The 17,715-nt window shown below is 34.5% G+C and overlaps 2 protein-coding genes across 7 annotated transcripts; one reads left to right on the top strand and one right to left on the bottom strand.

Annotated features, from left to right (window-relative positions):
* Window positions 1-2,025: 2,025 nt before the first annotated feature.
* LOC109802069 (U-box domain-containing protein 44) lies at window positions 2,026-6,528 on the top strand. The gene is made up of 4 exons (XM_020363276.3): window positions 2,026-2,418; window positions 3,147-3,716; window positions 3,822-4,131; window positions 4,756-6,528. The coding sequence occupies exons 2-4, from the start codon at window positions 3,162-3,164 to the stop codon at window positions 6,330-6,332; spliced, it is 2,442 nt and encodes an 813-aa protein (XP_020218865.1). The 5' UTR covers window positions 2,026-2,418; window positions 3,147-3,161; the 3' UTR covers window positions 6,333-6,528.
* Window positions 6,529-8,291: 1,763 nt separating this feature from the next.
* On the bottom strand, window positions 8,292-11,037 carry LOC109802378 (F-box/kelch-repeat protein At5g42350). 6 transcript variants are annotated; one of them, XM_020363720.3, is made up of 3 exons: window positions 10,887-11,037; window positions 10,642-10,670; window positions 8,292-10,455 (listed from the first exon to the last, which is right to left on the bottom strand). In XM_020363720.3, the coding sequence occupies exons 1-3, from the start codon at window positions 10,924-10,926 to the stop codon at window positions 8,626-8,628; spliced, it is 1,899 nt and encodes a 632-aa protein (XP_020219309.1). In that variant the 5' UTR covers window positions 10,927-11,037; the 3' UTR covers window positions 8,292-8,625. The 6 variants fall into 6 exon arrangements, with proteins under 6 accessions (XP_020219309.1, XP_020219310.1, XP_020219312.1 ...); XM_020363721.3 differs by having other exon boundaries at window positions 8,292-10,536; window positions 10,878-11,035; XM_020363723.3 differs by having other exon boundaries at window positions 10,878-11,035.
* Between the last annotated feature and the right edge of the window lie 6,678 nt (window positions 11,038-17,715).

Raw genomic sequence — 17,715 nt, 5'->3', positions numbered from 1 at the left:
TATCTTAATGTCCAGTTGAAATTACGTTTAGAGAAAAAAAAAAAAAGTACTCAGGTTCCCCATGAGTGGACCAAAGTTTTGAGTTAGTTTATCAACTTTTTTTTGTTAAACATAGCTTTGACTTCATAATTAGGTTTTTGACTTGTGTTATGTACCATGCAAACAAATTATGGGAGTATAGTGATTACTTATTAGTTAATTTTTTTTAATATTATGTAAAATGAGTTTTAACTTTTACATAAATAATAAGTTATGTTAAAGTATTTAAATTTAACATTTATGTCTTTACGAGCTATGAAACTTCAACTTGTATCAAACATATTTTATTTTTTAGTGAATCTTTTAATAATGTATACAAATAATCTGACCAAGTGAAAAAATTAATAACCTTACAAACATTGTTATAGCCTTATAATAGTAATAAAATACATAATAGATGAAATAAAAATATTGGGACAATTTAGTTTTTTTTTATAGTTTGAAAAATATAAAATCACTTTTGTTTCATATTTTTTTTGACGAAAATTTTGTCTTTTCTACACAAAAAAAATCATTTCAATATTGGAAGGGGGATAAATATGAAAAGAAAAAGATTTAACTCTATTTTTCATTTCTTTTATTTTCTTGAACCAAATACAGTGTTAATTATATTTAATAAGAAAATTTATTAGTTAATCAATAGTTTATTTGACTAAAAAAAATATTGTAAGAACCACTTAAATAAGTCATGTGATTTTTCTCTCTTTAAAATCACATAATTTAGTTATTTTAATGATAACTATTAATGATAAAAGTTTAAAGTTCGATAAATATTTTTCTCACTCTCACTATCCCTACTTTAAAAGAAGTATCTCTCGTAAATATGCTTCGTGTAATAATAAATCAAACTTGATATTTATTTCTAATATATCATTGTCAACTAATTGAGTCGTTGATTTTTTTCATTTTTCAATAATCTATATTTATATATAAAATTATAATATATTATTAGGAGATTTTAAAAATACTATGGTGAAAATCGGAGTAATACGAACATATTTTAAGATCGAATTATGATGAAAGCTTTTTAAACAATGATTATACAAGTAAAAATACTTTTTAAAGTTTTAATTCAATAAAAAACTTAAGTCTTGTTTTAAAGTATTACTATTACTTTTCAGTTAAATTTAAAACTTTACATTCATTAATTGTACCTGTTTGAGGGTACACTCGTAATCTTCTGTGGAGAAGGGCCGAACGGGAGCTTCAGGTAGATACTTCGGAAGGGGGGAGGTACCTGCAAAAGGCACTCCGACGCTCAAGTCAAGATAAACACGATTTTTTAGGATAATTAATGAATAGTGACGTACCTCGATATAAATAACCTATTTATACTACCACTGATAGGCCTTGTCAGTAGTGGGCCTCTTCTAAAGCTTACCAAATTAGATAATATGACTCTAATCGGCTAATTATGTCTTAATCATACACTTATCCTTGCTAACCATGATCAATATCATAATCCTTGCTTTATCCTTCGACACATCGCCGAGCCGACAGGTTAAGGCTTGGGGTGCTGGACGTCTTCGGCTGTTGGCCGGGCCGATAAGTACTTGCTCGGCTATTCTACTTGATCGGCATTTGGCTAAGCCGCTACGCGGTATATGGAGATGCATCATGGTGCCGTTCGTATCGGCCTTCAGCCGAGCCGATACTGCTAGCAGACTCTTCTCAGCCTTCAGCTGTAGGCCGAGCCGATGCTAGCGTCAGGGTTTTAGGTATGGTTCAGTTTGCATGGGTGTCTGACGGAACGGTACGTGTTGGTCCACGTGACCGATAGGGTCCTCCCGGTACATTAATTAATATTAACTTTTAACATCAATTTTTATCTCAAAAAGTACAATAAAGTTTTAATTTTAATTTCTAGAAATGAATATTCAAAAACTATACCTAAAGTCATTATTCTATTAGCACATGATATGAGCCAACCTGTTTTTTTCGATGGCTCGGGTGGATGATAGCTCTATCTTCTCTGCTTCCCTTTGTCTGACCTGATGACTATTACAATCGAGTCAACCTTCTCTCTCTCTCTTTTCTCTCTCTGCATTTTCTATTTTTTTATTTAAAAATATTATTTATTTTTATCTTATTGTTTTCCTTTTCCCTTCTTACCACTTTCTTTTCTTATTTCACCAAGTTTTTGCAATAAAGCTTGGGTTTTTTTTTTTGGGGTGTTTCTGTTTAACTCAGCTCAACTCAACTCAACAACCTCTCTTCTCCGGTTCGGCTCCTGCAATTCCAACTATTTACCATGGCACAACGCCAATTACGCTGCAAAATCAACTTTGCGTTAAGGGTTTCTCTTCAATTTTCAAACTAGAAAGTAAAAGAAGGATTTTTTTTTTTTCTGGCTCGCTGCTTCTTGGAACTCCGACACAGGTGCGGTTCTTCTTGATTAGCTTACTGTCGTTTGCGATTTTTCGATGCGTTTTAGAATTGAGACTTTCTGTTTGTTTATGGTCGTTTATCATCGCCGCACCGCAGTTACTGGAGAAAAAAAAAAGTTTCTATTTTTGATTGAGTCTGAATTACTTAAAATACCATCTATTTCTGTTTAAATGAAGCTTAAGCTGAATTATTTTGCATCGGCCTGTTTCTAAATTAAGGAATATGCAATTCTGGGAGATCTGTGTCTTACGTTTATTAATTGTTGATACTGGGTCATTGCAGCTATCTAATTTGTGTTAATAATTTATTGCATTGGATAAATTAATAATTGGGCAGTGACGATCAGAGGGGTTTTGACTTCATTTGATTCATAATTGGACGACATCTTGCAGTTTCGTTCTTGTAATTAACTTCTTACACAACTTGGTTTGTGTTTCTGTCTGAGTTGCTGATGCTTTTCTGGCACTGGTTGAAAATAATATGATATATAGAGTTTAAGTGTTATGTCAACCAATCAGAAATCATTCTATGTATAAGTTTTAGTTATTATAGAAGTAAACAAATGTACCATTCATGACAATTTGTGATTAGATGAGAGACATATAGTTCTAATTTAATTATATGTAAATGGCTACATATTTACGTTGAATTATTTGATCTTCCAATTATTGTATAAGTTTCTCAGCACTACCTTGACCGTGTGCTCTTTGTGACAATAGATTACTAGATATATAATGGCTGCGAGCTGGGATGGAAGTAATGACCCTGGCAGTCAGTCGGAAGATAGCCTTCATTTTGATAGGTTGCATATTGAGCCTCTTTATGATGCCTTTGTATGTCCGCTGACGAAGCAAGTTATGCGTGATCCTGTTACTTTAGAAAATGGACAAACTTTTGAACGTCAAGCAATTGAAAAATGGTTCAAGGAATGCAAGGAGAGTGGACGGAAACTGGTTTGCCCTTTGACTCTGCAGGAGTTAAGAAGCACAGAACTGAATCCAAGTATGGCTTTGCGTAACACCATTGAGGAGTGGACTGCCAGGAATGAAACTGCACAACTGGATATAGCTCGCCGGTCATTGAATATGGGGAGTCCAGAGAACGAAACTCTTCAGGCCTTAAATTATATCCAGCACATCTGCCAAAGAAGTCGATCCAATAAATACATGGTCCGGAATACAGGGCTTATACCAATGATTGTTGACATGTTGAAGAGTAGCACTCGCAAGGTTCGATGTAGAGCTCTGGAAACCCTTAGAGTTGTGGTAGAGGAAGATGATGAGAATAAGGTTTGTCATAGTTTGCTGGTTATCATTTCATTTCCTTTCTAGTTTTTTGGTTTCATTGATGTACTTTTGGCGTATTCATGTTAACATATTCTCTATGCTCCAAAGGAATTGTTGGCTGAAGGGGATATTGTGCGTACTGTAGTGAAATTCCTTTCACACGAACTTTCTAAAGAAAGAGAGGAGGCTGTCTCCTTGCTTTATGAGCTTTCAAAATCTGCAACCCTTTGTGAGAAGATTGGTTCAATCAATGGAGCCATTCTTATATTAGTAGGAATGACAAGCAGCAAATCAGAAGATCTTCACACTGTTGAGAAGGCTGATAAAACGTTGGAGAATCTGGAGAAGTGTGAGAATAATGTGCGGCAGATGGCTGAAAATGGTAGATTGCAGCCTCTTTTAACCCAGCTTCATGAAGGTACTAATACTCTATAACATATATTGCAGCATACCCATGATTTGTTGCTTGATTTATGTAGTCGCCCTCACCTAGTAGGATCAGGCTTTTGTTGTCGTTGATGAGTTACAATGCAATAACCTATACATGTTGCTTTATGTTTAAAATGTTCAAAATAAGCTTCTAACTGAAGATTGATATCATTTATGTTCCTAATAATCACTTCTAAGTTCTAGGTAGAAAATAGCTTCCTTGAAGATATTTCTGGGAAGAGAGTATTTTTAATTGAAATTTTTTGTTGAAAGTGATATAATATCTTATAGTTTTCTTCCACCTCTAAAATGTCCAAGTCAGTTTTATCTCTTAAAATAATAAAGAAATGTTTTCTGAAAAATTGTCTACCCCAAACACCAGAAACTATATAGATAATACAAACAATTAGAAAAGGTGCGATTACCAAAAATTAATCAAGATATAATTTCAATGAAATATTAGAGAATGCAGCCCTTGGTAAATTTTCGTGTTCCATTTAGTTTTGATTAATTATTTGCAATAACAACCCCAAAATTTGGAATCAAGATTCTCGCTTGTAGAACTTCATGTTCCTATGTGGATATCAAGTTGTTTTTGATTAAATGTTTGCAGGGCCACCAGAAACCAAACTCTCCATGGCTGCATACCTTGGTGAGCTGGTTTTAAACAATGATGTTAAAGTCCTTGTTGCTGGAGCTGTGGGTTCATCTCTGATCAATATGATGAAAAGTGGTAATATGCAATCAAGAGAAGCTGCACTGAGGGCACTAAATCAGATATCATCGTGTGAACAAAGTGCGAAGATTTTAATAGAGGCTGGAATACTTTCTCCTCTTGTCAATGACCTTTTTGCCGTGGGCCCTAATCAGCTTCCCACACGATTAAAGGAGATCTCTGCTACAATTCTTGCCAGTGTCGTAAACTCAGGAGAAGACTTCTTTTCCATTCCATTTGGACCTGATCACCAGACTCTGGTCTCAGAGGATATAGTTCGTAATCTGCTCCATCTTATAAGTAACACTGGTCCAGCAATAGAGTGCAAACTTCTCCAAGTTCTTGTTGGACTTACCATTTCCCAAACTACAGTTCACAGTGTTGTGGCTGCTATCAAAAGCTCTGGTGCCACCATTAGTCTAGTTCAGTTCATTGAGGCACCGCAGAAAGATCTGCGTGTAGCTTCCATAAAACTTCTTCAGAATTTGTCTCCTCATATGGGTCAGGAACTAGCGGATGCATTACGCGGCTCAGTTGGACAGCTTGGTAGTCTAATTAGAGTCATAGCAGAAAATACAGGAATCACCGAAGAACAAGCAGCGGCTGTCGGCCTTTTAGCCGAACTACCAGAAAGGGACTTGGGCCTCACAAGACAGCTTCTAGATGAAGGTGCATTTGTGATGGTCATATCCAGGGTGATTGCCATCAGGCAGGGAGAGATCAGAGGCACTCGTTTCATGACTCCATTTCTCGAAGGGCTTGTAAAGATTGTTGCGAGGGTTACATATGTCTTGGCCGAAGAGGCTGATGCCATTGCACTCTGCCGTGATCACAATCTCGCTGGGCTCTTCATTGATCTGCTTCAGTCCAATGGACTTGACAATGTTCAGATGGTTTCAGCCACAGCTCTGGAGAATTTATCCCAAGAATCGAAAAATCTAACCAAATTGCCCGAAATACCACCACCGGGATTTTGCGCTTCAATGTTTTCATGCTTCATCAAGCAGCCTGTCATAACTGGATTATGTCGGCTCCACCGAGGGATGTGTTCTCTAAAAGAAACATTTTGTCTCTATGAAGGGCAGGCGGTGCTTAAGTTAGTAGGTCTACTGGACCACACAAATGTGAATGTGGTTGAGGCAGCACTTGCAGCATTGTCTACTTTGATAGATGATGGGGTGGATATTGAGCAAGGTGTGGCAATTTTGTGTGAAGCAGATGGAGTGAAGCCTATACTTGATGTGCTACTTGAGAAAAGAACAGAAACTTTGAGGAGGAGGGCAGTTTGGGCAGTGGAGAGATTATTGAGAACAGATGATATAGCCTATGAAGTTTCTGGGGACCAAAATGTGAGCACTGCACTTGTGGATGCTTTCCAGCATGGGGACTATCGAACTAGACAGACAGCTGAGCGAGCCCTTAAACATGTTGATAAGATACCAAACTTCTCAGGAATCTTTCCAAACATGGCATAAGACGAACTTGTAGTGTTGTAGATGCTTCACTGTTCTGTTGGTGATCACAAATTTGTATGTAATTTTATCTTTGCCAAGCAGTTTTGGATTGTATCTATGGTTATCTTCTACTATTTGTATGCATTTATCCAACTGCAGTTGGGGATTGTTGTATACACGTTACCCATTCTTTTATGAGGTGTTCATTTGTTGCTCATGATTCTGTCGCTTTTTCAGGTTTGAATCGGATTTTAGTCCCCGGATCACTTCAATTTTTCTTCTTTTTTTCCCCCTCTTTATATTGTTTCTTGTATTTAGGTTTTCATCCTTGCTATCACAATACCGATTTCCATATTTTTTGCTCATTTAAATTTTAGTTATTATAAATAAACAAAATTTATAGACTAATACAGGTAATACTCATTTTTTTTTCAAAAAAAAATTATATCTAAGATTATATTTTTTGTATATTAGTCATTTTTTTATCTATTGAAATTGACCTAAGTATCAAGGGATTTTATAATATTCACATGTTTTACCCGACCAATTAAGTTAAACTCTCTTGTTCATTAACCATAAATTAAACTCTCTTGTTCATTAACCATTTATATGAAACATAAAATTACATTATTTTTATAATTTGACTTAAATTGATTTTTTAATTATCAATGGATTAATTAACGTCATTTTTTTTAAAACAATTGAAAAATATCATGTGTTTTATAAAACAAATATTTACTTATTATTTTAAATTATTGATTTAAAAAAATGTTTATATTAAAAGAATTTATTTATGAAAAATAAAACTTATTTAAGTAGGATAGAAGTTTATTATAGTTACAGTTTATTTTCATTTTCATTAACCTAATAATTTTTTTGTAAAAACTCAAATACCCCTTAAATCTTATTGACGTTACTTGTAATGGCCTTTTCAAGAGCATTGAATATTGATAATAGTAAGATATATTTGCTCCTCCTTTTAGGAAGAATTAAAATCATGGCCGAAAAATAGAGGTAGAAGTCGTATTATTTTCAAGAGAGAGTAAATTGAGAGTAAGTTATATTTTCTTATTAAAAAAAGTGTATATAGTTATTCGTAATTAGTGATAGCACATTCGCAGTTCTGAATAATTAGTTTTATTATATTAGAAAATATAAATGTAATTAAATTACCTTTTGAAGAATTTAATAAGCTTGTATTATCAATATACAGAAATTTATACATCAACCAATCACAAATTATTTCCGGCATCAACCAATCACATATATTATCTATTCTTTATATTATCAATATTGCAAAAATAAATAAAAAAGTATGTAGAAGAAACAAAAATCACAGTAATTTTCTTTTTGTTTGTATATTGCTCTCGCATAAATCTTTCAAACTCGGCATATGCAGTATGCAGGCAATCGACTGTGTTGTCATTATTCACATGCACAATAGTACACAATAAAAGTTCTCGCATGGCCATTTCAGAACCTTTACCGACCAAATAATTAAAATTTTGATTTTGTGACTTTTTTTCTTCTCATTAAAAACATATTTTAATAAATGAAAAAATAAGCCTTTATCATATGGTTAAAGGGATAAACAAGACTACACTTCACAGTTAACTAACTTCCACAATGGTCGTATGCAACAACATTTTTTTGGAGGGGTTAATGTTGTCATGTTTTTGGAACAATTTTCTGATACAAGAAAACGCTAATTATACCAGGTGTTTTCATGAGAATTTTAGTGATTTAACGATAGATGCACCAAAGATTCACAAGAAAACCTCTAGCAACTTTTCCAGCAAATATTAGCAATGATAGATTTGAGGGTGCTACAATGCACCTGATCACACATTATATGCTCGTTTTCATCATTAAGCCAATTCCCTGCCCAGGGATTTATGTCTTCTTCAGAACTGAGAAAGTCAAATTAAGATCTGTAATGTTTCATGCAGTCATGTGTGAGGCTAACTGCTACACTTGGAGTGCATAAAAGTATAGCCATATACCAAATTCATAAGGAGGTTGATTAGTGCAACAAGTTATGATACAAAACCATAGTTCCAGAAACTTGATGGCTAGAAGGAATAATACAAGTGCAAAGTCAGTGTGGAATTCAACTTTATGATTGGTGTGAAATGAATTAAATAAAAGGTACATGAGAAGCACAGAAACTGAGAATCGCGGAGTTTAGAAGATTTGCCCATATACAATTATATGCAGCAAAGATGAAGCAGGACTTACCGATCCTGTTGCATAACAAAACAACATAAAGGGAAGATCTAAGATTCTGTTTTTTAGCATACATGCACAATGGATTTCAAAGGTGTAGCACTGCCACAGATTTGGTCAAGCACGAAGAACCATCCAGCTCATGAGTCGCATGATTCCTTGAAATATGGTTCCAGTTTGCCATATCAGACACATCACATACAGTGAAAAAACCCAACACCCGACCAAATATTTTGAACATCTCCACCCCGAAAACCAGGTTATTGTCTGCCACAAAAACAGCATTCCAGTCCATTGGGGCATCAGGATGCACTGAGGCTTCAGTCCAGGTAAGATACATGAGATCCAACTCCCATAATTTTCTAACGGCCTTGTTTCGTCGCCCAATTTGACCATCCCCTTCACACCAGGACACTGAGAGCAAGAAAAGACGGCCATTAGAAGATACAAGCTTGGGGTAGTATTCATGAACCCGAGGTGGGATTGGAGTGGTTTGAATTGCAACCCAAAAACCCCGTTCTATGTCATATGCCGCAAGCGTATCCGTTTCAGAAAAAACATAAAACATCCTGCCACAAACAGTTCCAGAACGAGCAACCCCAAAATCAAAAGGTAATCTTGGGATTTCAGTCCATTTATTTGACACAGAATCATATATTTCTCCAGAGTCCAGAGGCTCATCCCAAGATCCCAGACCTCCTACAGCTATCAACAAGAATCTTTTACTGCCCTTTGAGCCTGAATGATCACTTTTTTGTCTAAGGAATTTGTATGCCTTTCGACTGGGCAAAGATGGCGCTTCGGTCTCATTAAAAGCAGATCTGCAATGACGTCTCATTGAAAGCTTATGAGGATCCTCATAGACATCTGAAACCCCACCAATCCTTGATCTTGGAAAACGTCTATCCTGCCGACTTTGATGGCTTTGACAAGCTGGAAAATCCAAACTGACCTCAGAGACTCCTAATATAGGATTTGATCTGGCATATTTCATGGACGGCATTTTACGCCAAGATTTAGTCAAGGGGCTAAATACAAGCACCCCTTTGTGTGTCTTGAACGAGCTCCTATCCACTTTCCCAAAGTTAGTCAAGCTAGAACATCCTCCAACAACGAAGATATCATCTAGTATACCAGCAACGGAGAACAAGAACCTTCCTCTGAGAAAATCGGCATCTATCCTGTGCCATTGATTCATAGACACATCCAGCACATGTATCTCACCAGAACAAAAGCCATCTTTAACAGCACCGAACAGAAACAACCATGGATTTTGATATGAACCATCCCTCCTCATTTGGAGGAATCTAGGCGTTGTAGTCAAGGACCTCCACTTTTTGCACACAAGTCGGGCATTCATGAGACTTGTCAACGGGAGCCTAACCAAACACATTTCAAGAATATCATCAGGAAGAAAGATATGCATTCTATTGTTCGTTAACAATTCTTCAAGCTCGGAATTCTTTCGGTAGTATCTCCTCCAAAACCTGTCCTTCACCCCATATGAAAAGCAATCCACAGCAGTTTCTTCCGGACCACAAATCGGTTTATATCCCTTCCCTTCGTCACTGGCACTAGACCTCCTTCTACTGCTTGAATCACCAAAATCATCACTAGTGTCAGCACCTACCTTGCAGCCCCCACCTCGTCCATACAGATTTAAGCATCTTAAAGAAACCCCATTTACATCATCATCATCTTCCTCCCCCACATTCCTGATATTCTTCTTCCTCAACTTCTGGCTAACACTCCTCACAAGTCTCTTCGACACACTCAAACTCTGCAAATCTTGACAATGAGATTGGTCTGCCCCCAATCTTTCAGAAAACATTATGCTCACTAATTCTTCGCAAAAAAATACACAATACCCATCGCTATCTGGCAGATTTGCGTTCAGAGTAGCACACAAGCTCCCCTTCTATGATTCATCCAAAACAATCAGATTCGAGCAATGTCAAAGAACAGAAACACCAAACATACACACACTCGCTGCAAAGCCCTACACTATCAATGTTTCAGTTAACATTCCACATCTAACCCACAGAATATTATTACTAAAACAAAAGGGAAAAACGAAGATGATCCTGAAAAAAAAAAAAATTACCTCGCAAAAGCAATGAATGAATCCAGATCCTGAAGGGAAAGAGATATGTAGGATTAAAATTAGTAATTAGTGAAATTAAGGAGGTGAGAGTGAACAGTGAGTGATACCTAAATCTTTTGCAGAAGCAAATACATATATAAGTTTGCGGATTGAGGAATCTAATGCATAACGGAAACCTCACTGAATTCCAAAGACGGAAAGGGAAAAAGGAAAAGGAAAAGGAAAAGAAGACTTACACAACATACCAATGCCAATGGGAAACAAATGAATCACCAATTTCTTCATCACTCATAGATCATATTCATATACATAGCATTAACATACCTACCCCAACGCAACTTTACTTTTTCATTTTATTATAAAAATACAAACAAATAATTTCCACACTAAACAACAATTTTCCGGTTTCATTCGTTTAGTAAAGCGACTGCTACACTCATCAAAAAGCCACGCGTCGCTTCTTTTTTTTAATATTATTAATAATAACATTATTCTTTTTTAACTTTCTTTTTCTTTTTCTTTTTTTCCACCCTTATGCCTTCTAACATGTCGTGTAATAATAACTGTTATCTTAGCATTCAATTCCCCATGTGTGTGATTTATTATTAAGCCACGTTTAAAGTTCAACGGTTACCGATTACTCTACTAGTATGTTATACGTATTGCAGTTTGTACAACGTAACAGTTTATGAATAAAATTTGGAGAAAAAAAAACAAAGGCAAATGCAAAATAAAATTAAAAAGGATCTCCAATTGTTTGATGGATGAAGGAGCAGGTGAAGTGATAGAATGTGACAGGACAGGACCACAAGTGGCAGATGCTCAATATGGGATGCACTCATATGAGGTCCAAAAATAAGTCAGCATCTATAATGGGAGTTGCTTAATCACTTTAAATGAGTCTTACTGTGTCATGTCACTCATAAGCAACTCATACTATATTTTTATAATTTTTGTTCCAATGGAAATTGCTTATAAGCACTCCTACTTTTTATAACTTATACTACACTTTTTGACACCTCACACTACATTTTATAAAATTTGATACAGTTAATAAGAGCTAAGCAACGTTGCTTGTTAAAGCTCCGTTGCTAAAAAATAAGCAACTTTCTATGCCAGCTAGGACTACTCTAATGGGAAGTGCTTCTAAGCACTGGAGCTTATTTTTAAGGGACAGCATAAGCACCTCCCGTTGGAGGTGCTCTTAATTACTTACACCTTTTATTTATTTATTTATTGAAATAAATATTTTTAAGTTAAAAGTGATTTTGAATTGATATTTAAATATATACTTAATTATGAAGATAGATACATCTTTTTATTTTCTAACAGTCAAACTCAACACTAAGCATAAGCGATAAATGTTTATTTTTACAGGAAATTCATCATATTATAACATTTAAAATAAGAAACAATACAATTAATTTGGAATCAAATTAAATATATTTGAACTAGCATAAAATCTAGACTCTCATGCTAAAAATGAGTGGATTGATATTCTTGTTGGCCGACAAACTAAATTTTACAGTTTTGAAATGTGAAAATATTTTGTCAAATATTTATGATAGTGTCAAACTCGTTATTCATGTGCTCCTTTGCATGCATGCGGTCAACAATCTATTTGCAATCGAATTCAAAGAGGATAGATAGTACTATCTGAGTTGTTTATTTGGACTCATTTGATTGTCGTAAGGAAAGCTATTACTTTAGCTTGTTGAGGAGATGATATTCCATAAAATAAAACCTAAGTGATTGAAGTGTGTATGAGACCACTTGAATTCAACTCAATTAAGAGTCGATAAAAAAAAATGTTAGCTTTTCTTTTATATTTTTTATCAGAACACGTGTTTTTATGTTGAATGTGATTTTAAATTAGTATTCAAACATACATTTAATAGTAATAAAGTTAACATTATGATCTCATATTATTAAAAATGATTGTGTTGCATTTTATGAAACTTTCATGTGATTTGATTCATTTAACATGGTTTATGATGTTTGATTTCACATCAAATATGACCATAATTAATTTGAGTATACCTAAAATGATTAGAATCACTAGTAACATTTATGATTATTAGTAGAATTAGTTTTCAAATGTGAAAATTCACATCTATTTGGAACTTGAAAACAACTATTAGTAATTTCTCCAACAAACAAAATTAATTATGAATTTTTTTCTATTCAAATTTATAATTATACATTTAAAATCAAATTTGATAACAAGTTTCTAAACAACATTTAATATAAAAATCAAATTCATATCTTTTATCACTCAAACAATAATCATATTAATTTGAACTCATATTTATTCAAAATCAATTCTACAAATTCACATCGATTGAAAATTAATTATACCATATTCAAACTTCGGAGCACACAGTGTAATGGTTGCAGGTGGTGCATGTTTTGCTTGAAACCACTTCCAATAAAAAAATATGTTAAGATGTTAATTGAAATGCGACACAAACCGACTCCAGTAAACTCTTCCACAATTTTTCACTCCTCTCCTCCATAAACACCAGAACCCAGAGACAATTCTTTCAAAAATTTGATTTTCACGGAGAGTTATGAGAATAGAGTGTTAGAAATTTTATTTCTAATAATTATTATGGGCTGCATATATTATTTGTAGTATTTATATTAGTTATTTACATTTAGTTGGGCTCAATAAAAGTGATCTAATTTTAGTGAGTCTTTAAACTGCCAACAGGAAAAACTGATATGGGCCCATATAAGTAGAAACCAAATTTGGCCCGTTAGGGGTTAATGGGAACCCTAATAGGTTTAAAATCATAAAGATGGTCATGGTCCCCAATATGCCAAATCAGAAACACACGTCTCTCTGTCTCCCCATCAGAAGAGTAACATCAAGTCCCATCAAGGAATCCAGTGATTTGGCTGAAGAAGATCATTGCACCAAAAGACTATTCTGCTGCAACCTTTTGATCAACGTCAATGGATACAGGTACGTATTATTAACATTAACTCTGTAATCTGAGACAACGGTTCTTAATATTAATTAATGGAAAATTTCTATTTGGCTTAAGAAATTTTATCCCAACAAGTGGTATCAGAGCCGCCGTTGTTATTAGGTTATAGGGTTCTAAAGTGTATTGTTGCAATTTTTTTCTCTCTCTTCATTGATAATACGTGTATTTGAATGCGTTGGTCAATTTTTTTTTTTTTTGCTTCAATTTGGTTTAATTGATTATACGGATAAAGAGATCGATTAAAAATTGAATTTTTAATTAAAGAGTTTTTTTTTTGTGAAATTGTATAATTTTTCTGTGAATGTTATGTATTTGTATATGTAACAATTTTGCAATGATCCTGAAGACATTGTCAAATGTAAATTTTTTTTTGAATTTTTAATTTTCTCACCGGAAGTGAGATAATTGTGCAACAATGCAATAAAGGAATATTTTCTCTCCAGAAGTGAGTTAATTGTGTAACAATGCAATAAAGAAATATTTTCTCACCAGAAGTGAGTTAATTGTGCAACAATGAAATAAAAGAATATTTTTCTCACCGAAAGTGGGAAAATAATATTATGTTTGATCCTTTGAGTACCACCAGAAGTGAGATTTTTTTTTGTTTTTTTGTCAAAATCATTGTTGTTATATTAAATGATAATAGCGAAAATTATATGATTAATATATTGAATTCCACATTATCAATTTTTAATGGAATTCGCGTAAGAATTATTTTCTTGAAATTTGATTGATATTAAGTTCATATTTAAATTGATATTTTTTTATATATCAAATTTGAGTGCGAATGTTGGCAGATTATAGACCCTCTTTATTAATTAATTTGTCTGGTAATTTTTAATTAAATAAATTGATGTAATATATTACCAAAGCAATCCCTATTATAGAAATTAATTTGATTAAAAATTACAATAGATGTTAGTATGAGATTATTTATGCGATTTGTGCTCATCCCAAAGGAAGACATAATTTGGCCAAATAATAACATGCCTGTGATGATAAATATGTGACAATTATAAAGTTACAATCATGTGAATAATAGTCGGTCCAAAGAAAGGCTATTATTTGACAGAATTAATTGTCAATATTTGATCGTTTCATTGAGAGTACCACTAACAAGTTGATTTGTATGTCCAAAGACAAAGAATTAATGTTGTGCTCGGTATCTTGTAATGGGTCTATTATGTAAATAATCTGCATGTTTTATTTATTTTATTTTACTGTGAGCATGTAATTAAATTAAAAAAAAAATTCTATGTTCTATTACAGTTGCTGTTGCTAGTGTTGTTAACTTATCTGCTCAAATTAATTGTATACCTATGCTTAATGGGACAAACTTTAAGGCCTGGAAGGAAGCAGTTGAGATAATTCTTGGCTGCATGGATCTTGATCTTGCACTTCGGGCTGAGAAACCCACTCCAAATCCGAAAAACCCGGATGAGGATAAGATTGAAAAGTGGGAACACTCAAACCGAATGTGTTTGATGATCATGAAGCGATCTGTTCCAGAAGTTTTTCGGGACTCTATTTCTGAGAGCCACAATGCTAAAGGTCTCCTTGATGTCGTTGAGCAGTATTTCACCAGTAATGAGAAAGCTGATGCAAGCAATTTGCTTGCTAAACTTATCTCTATGAGATACAAAGGTAAAGAAAACATAAGGGAGTACATTATGGAAATGTCTAATCTCGCGTCAAAACTAAAAGCACTAAAGTTAGAGTTGTCTGATGACTTGCTCGTGAATCTAGTTTTGATTTCTCTTCCTACACACTTTGGACAATTCAAGGTGAGTTATAATACTCAGAAAGATAAATGGACCTTGAATGAATTGATTTCTCACTGTGTGCAAGAGGAGGAAAGGCAACAAAGAGAAAAGACTGAAAGTGGCTCATTTAGCGTCAAGCTCTCAGAATAGGAAGAGAAAGAATAATAAGGATGTTGTAGAAAGGACTTCTCAACTAAAGAAAGTCAAAAAGGATGAGAACACACCTACTTTCTTCTTCTGCAAGAAGCCTGGGCACATGAAGAAAGAGTGTCCCAAGTACGCCTCTTGGCGTGTAAAGAAAGGGTTGCCTTTGGAGCCGACCGCCAAGTGATAATGAAAGATTTATATATGTGGGTGATGGCAACAAGGTCACAGTGGAGGCTATTGGAACATTTAGATTACAGTTAAAAATTGGATTTCATTTGGATTTATTTGAGACTTTTGTTGTACTGTCTTTTAGGCGGAATTTAATTTCTATTTCTAGTTTGGACAAATTTGATTTTTCTTGTTCATTTGGAAATAATAAATTTAGCCTCTATCAAAATTCAAATGTTGTTGGTTCTGGTTCTTTAATTGATAATTTATACTTACTAGATGTAGTTAGTTCCAATAAAGAAAATTTTAACATTGATTCTCGTGGTACGAAACGTAAAATAAATGAGAACTCAGCCACCTTATGGCATAAGCGTTTAGGCCATATCTCTAAACAGAGAATTCAGAGGCTTGTGTCAGATGAGATTCTTGAACCCTTTAACTTGTCAGACTTTGAGGTTTGTGTTGAATGTATTAAGGGTAAACAAATAAATTCTAGAAAATTAGGTGCCGAAAGGGCTAAGGACGTTTTGGAATTAATTCACACAGATATTTGTGGACCATTCCCTACGACATCTTGGAATGGACAACAATATTTCATTACGTTCATAGATGATTATTCAAGGTACGGCTACCTATTTTTAATTCATGAGAAGTCTCAATCCCTAGATGTTTTCAAATCTTTTAAAGCTGAAGTTGAGCTTCAACTTGGAAAGAAAATTAAGGCCGTCAAATCTGATCGTGGTGGTGAATATTACGGTAGATATGATGGATCAGGTGAACAACGTCCAGGGCCTTTTGCGCTTTTCCTAAGGGAATGTAGCATCGTTCCTTAGTATACTATGTTTGGGAAACCAAGCATGAATGGTGTTGCAGAACGTAGAAACAGGACTCTTAAGGATATGGTGAGAAGTATGATTAGTCATTCTTCCTTACCAGAGTCATTGTGGGGAGAAGCGCTTAAGACTGCAGTCTACATCCTAAATAGGGTACCAAGTAAAGCAGTTAACAAAACTCCTTATGAGCTATCGACGGGTAAAATGCCAAGTCTAAAATATTTACACATTTGGGGTTGTCCGGCTGAAGCGCGTTCTTATAGGCCGCATGAAAGCAAGCTGGAGTCAAGGACTGTTAGCTGTTATTTTGTTGGTTATCCTAAAAGCTCTCGGGGCTATAAATTTTACAATCCCACTACTAGGTCATTCTTTGAGATGGGGAATGCGAGATTCCTTAAGGATGTTGAGTTTGGGAAGGAAGAGAACATAAGAAATGTTATCTTTGAGGAAGAAGCTGTCATTGACAGTGATCAAGTCCTCGTGCCTATTACTATTCCAGTACCTACCCCAATAATAGGTGACAATCATGGAGTTATTCCTGACATTGTCCCTACACAAGACAATATTGAGGTTCTCTCTCAAATACCTATAGAGCAAGCTCAACAATCTCAAGAAGTGCCATTAAGGAGATCCACTAGAGAAAGGAAAAGTGCAATTCCAGATGATTACATTGTGTTTCTTCAAGAACATGAGGATGGCATTGGTTTAACAGAGGATGATCCAATCAACTTCTGTCAAGCTATGCAAAGTTCTAGCTCTCAAAAGTGGATTGATGCCATGAAGGATGAGATGAAATCTATGCAAGACAACGATGTTTGGGATCTCGTTGAATTACCAAAAGGTGTGAAATCTATTGGTTGTAAATGGATATTTAAAACCAAGAGGGATTCAAAAGGTAATATCGAGAGATATAAGGCTAGTTTAGTTGCTAAAGGTTTCACTCAAAAAGGAAGGCATTGATTACAAAGAAACCTTTTCTCCGGTTTCTTCAAAGGATTCTTTTAGAATAATAATGACACTCGTAGCTCATTATGATTTAGAGCTCCATCAGATGGATGTTAAAACTGCGTTTCTAAATGGTGACATTAAAGAAACAATTTATATGATGCAATCATAAAATTTTGTGTCTGGTGACTCAAAGTCCATGGTATGCAAACTAAAGAAATCCAT

This window comes from Cajanus cajan, chromosome 4 (genome assembly GCF_000230855.2).
Source record: "Cajanus cajan strain Asha chromosome 4, NIPB_CcT2T_4, whole genome shotgun sequence".
Classification (NCBI taxonomy): Eukaryota; Viridiplantae; Streptophyta; class Magnoliopsida; order Fabales; family Fabaceae; genus Cajanus; species Cajanus cajan.
This window is presented reverse-complemented; position numbering and strand designations above follow the sequence as displayed.

Coding starts and splice junctions, on each gene's coding strand:
- LOC109802069 (XM_020363276.3), top strand. CDS start 3,162: ATGGCTGCGAGCTGGGATGGAAGTAATGACCCTGGCAGTCAGTCGGAA. Junction 3,717..3,821: donor AGGAAGATGATGAGAATAAG/GTTTGTCATAGT, acceptor TATGCTCCAAAG/GAATTGTTGGCTGAAGGGGA. Junction 4,132..4,755: donor TTTAACCCAGCTTCATGAAG/GTACTAATACTC, acceptor AAATGTTTGCAG/GGCCACCAGAAACCAAACTC.
- LOC109802378 (XM_020363720.3), bottom strand. CDS start 10,926: ATGAAGAAATTGGTGATTCATTTGTTTCCCATTGGCATTG. Junction 10,671..10,886: donor TTTGTTTCCCATTGGCATTG/GTATGTTGTGTA, acceptor CTTTCCCTTCAG/GATCTGGATTCATTCATTGC. Junction 10,456..10,641: donor TCATTCATTGCTTTTGCGAG/GTAATTTTTTTT, acceptor GATGAATCATAG/AAGGGGAGCTTGTGTGCTAC.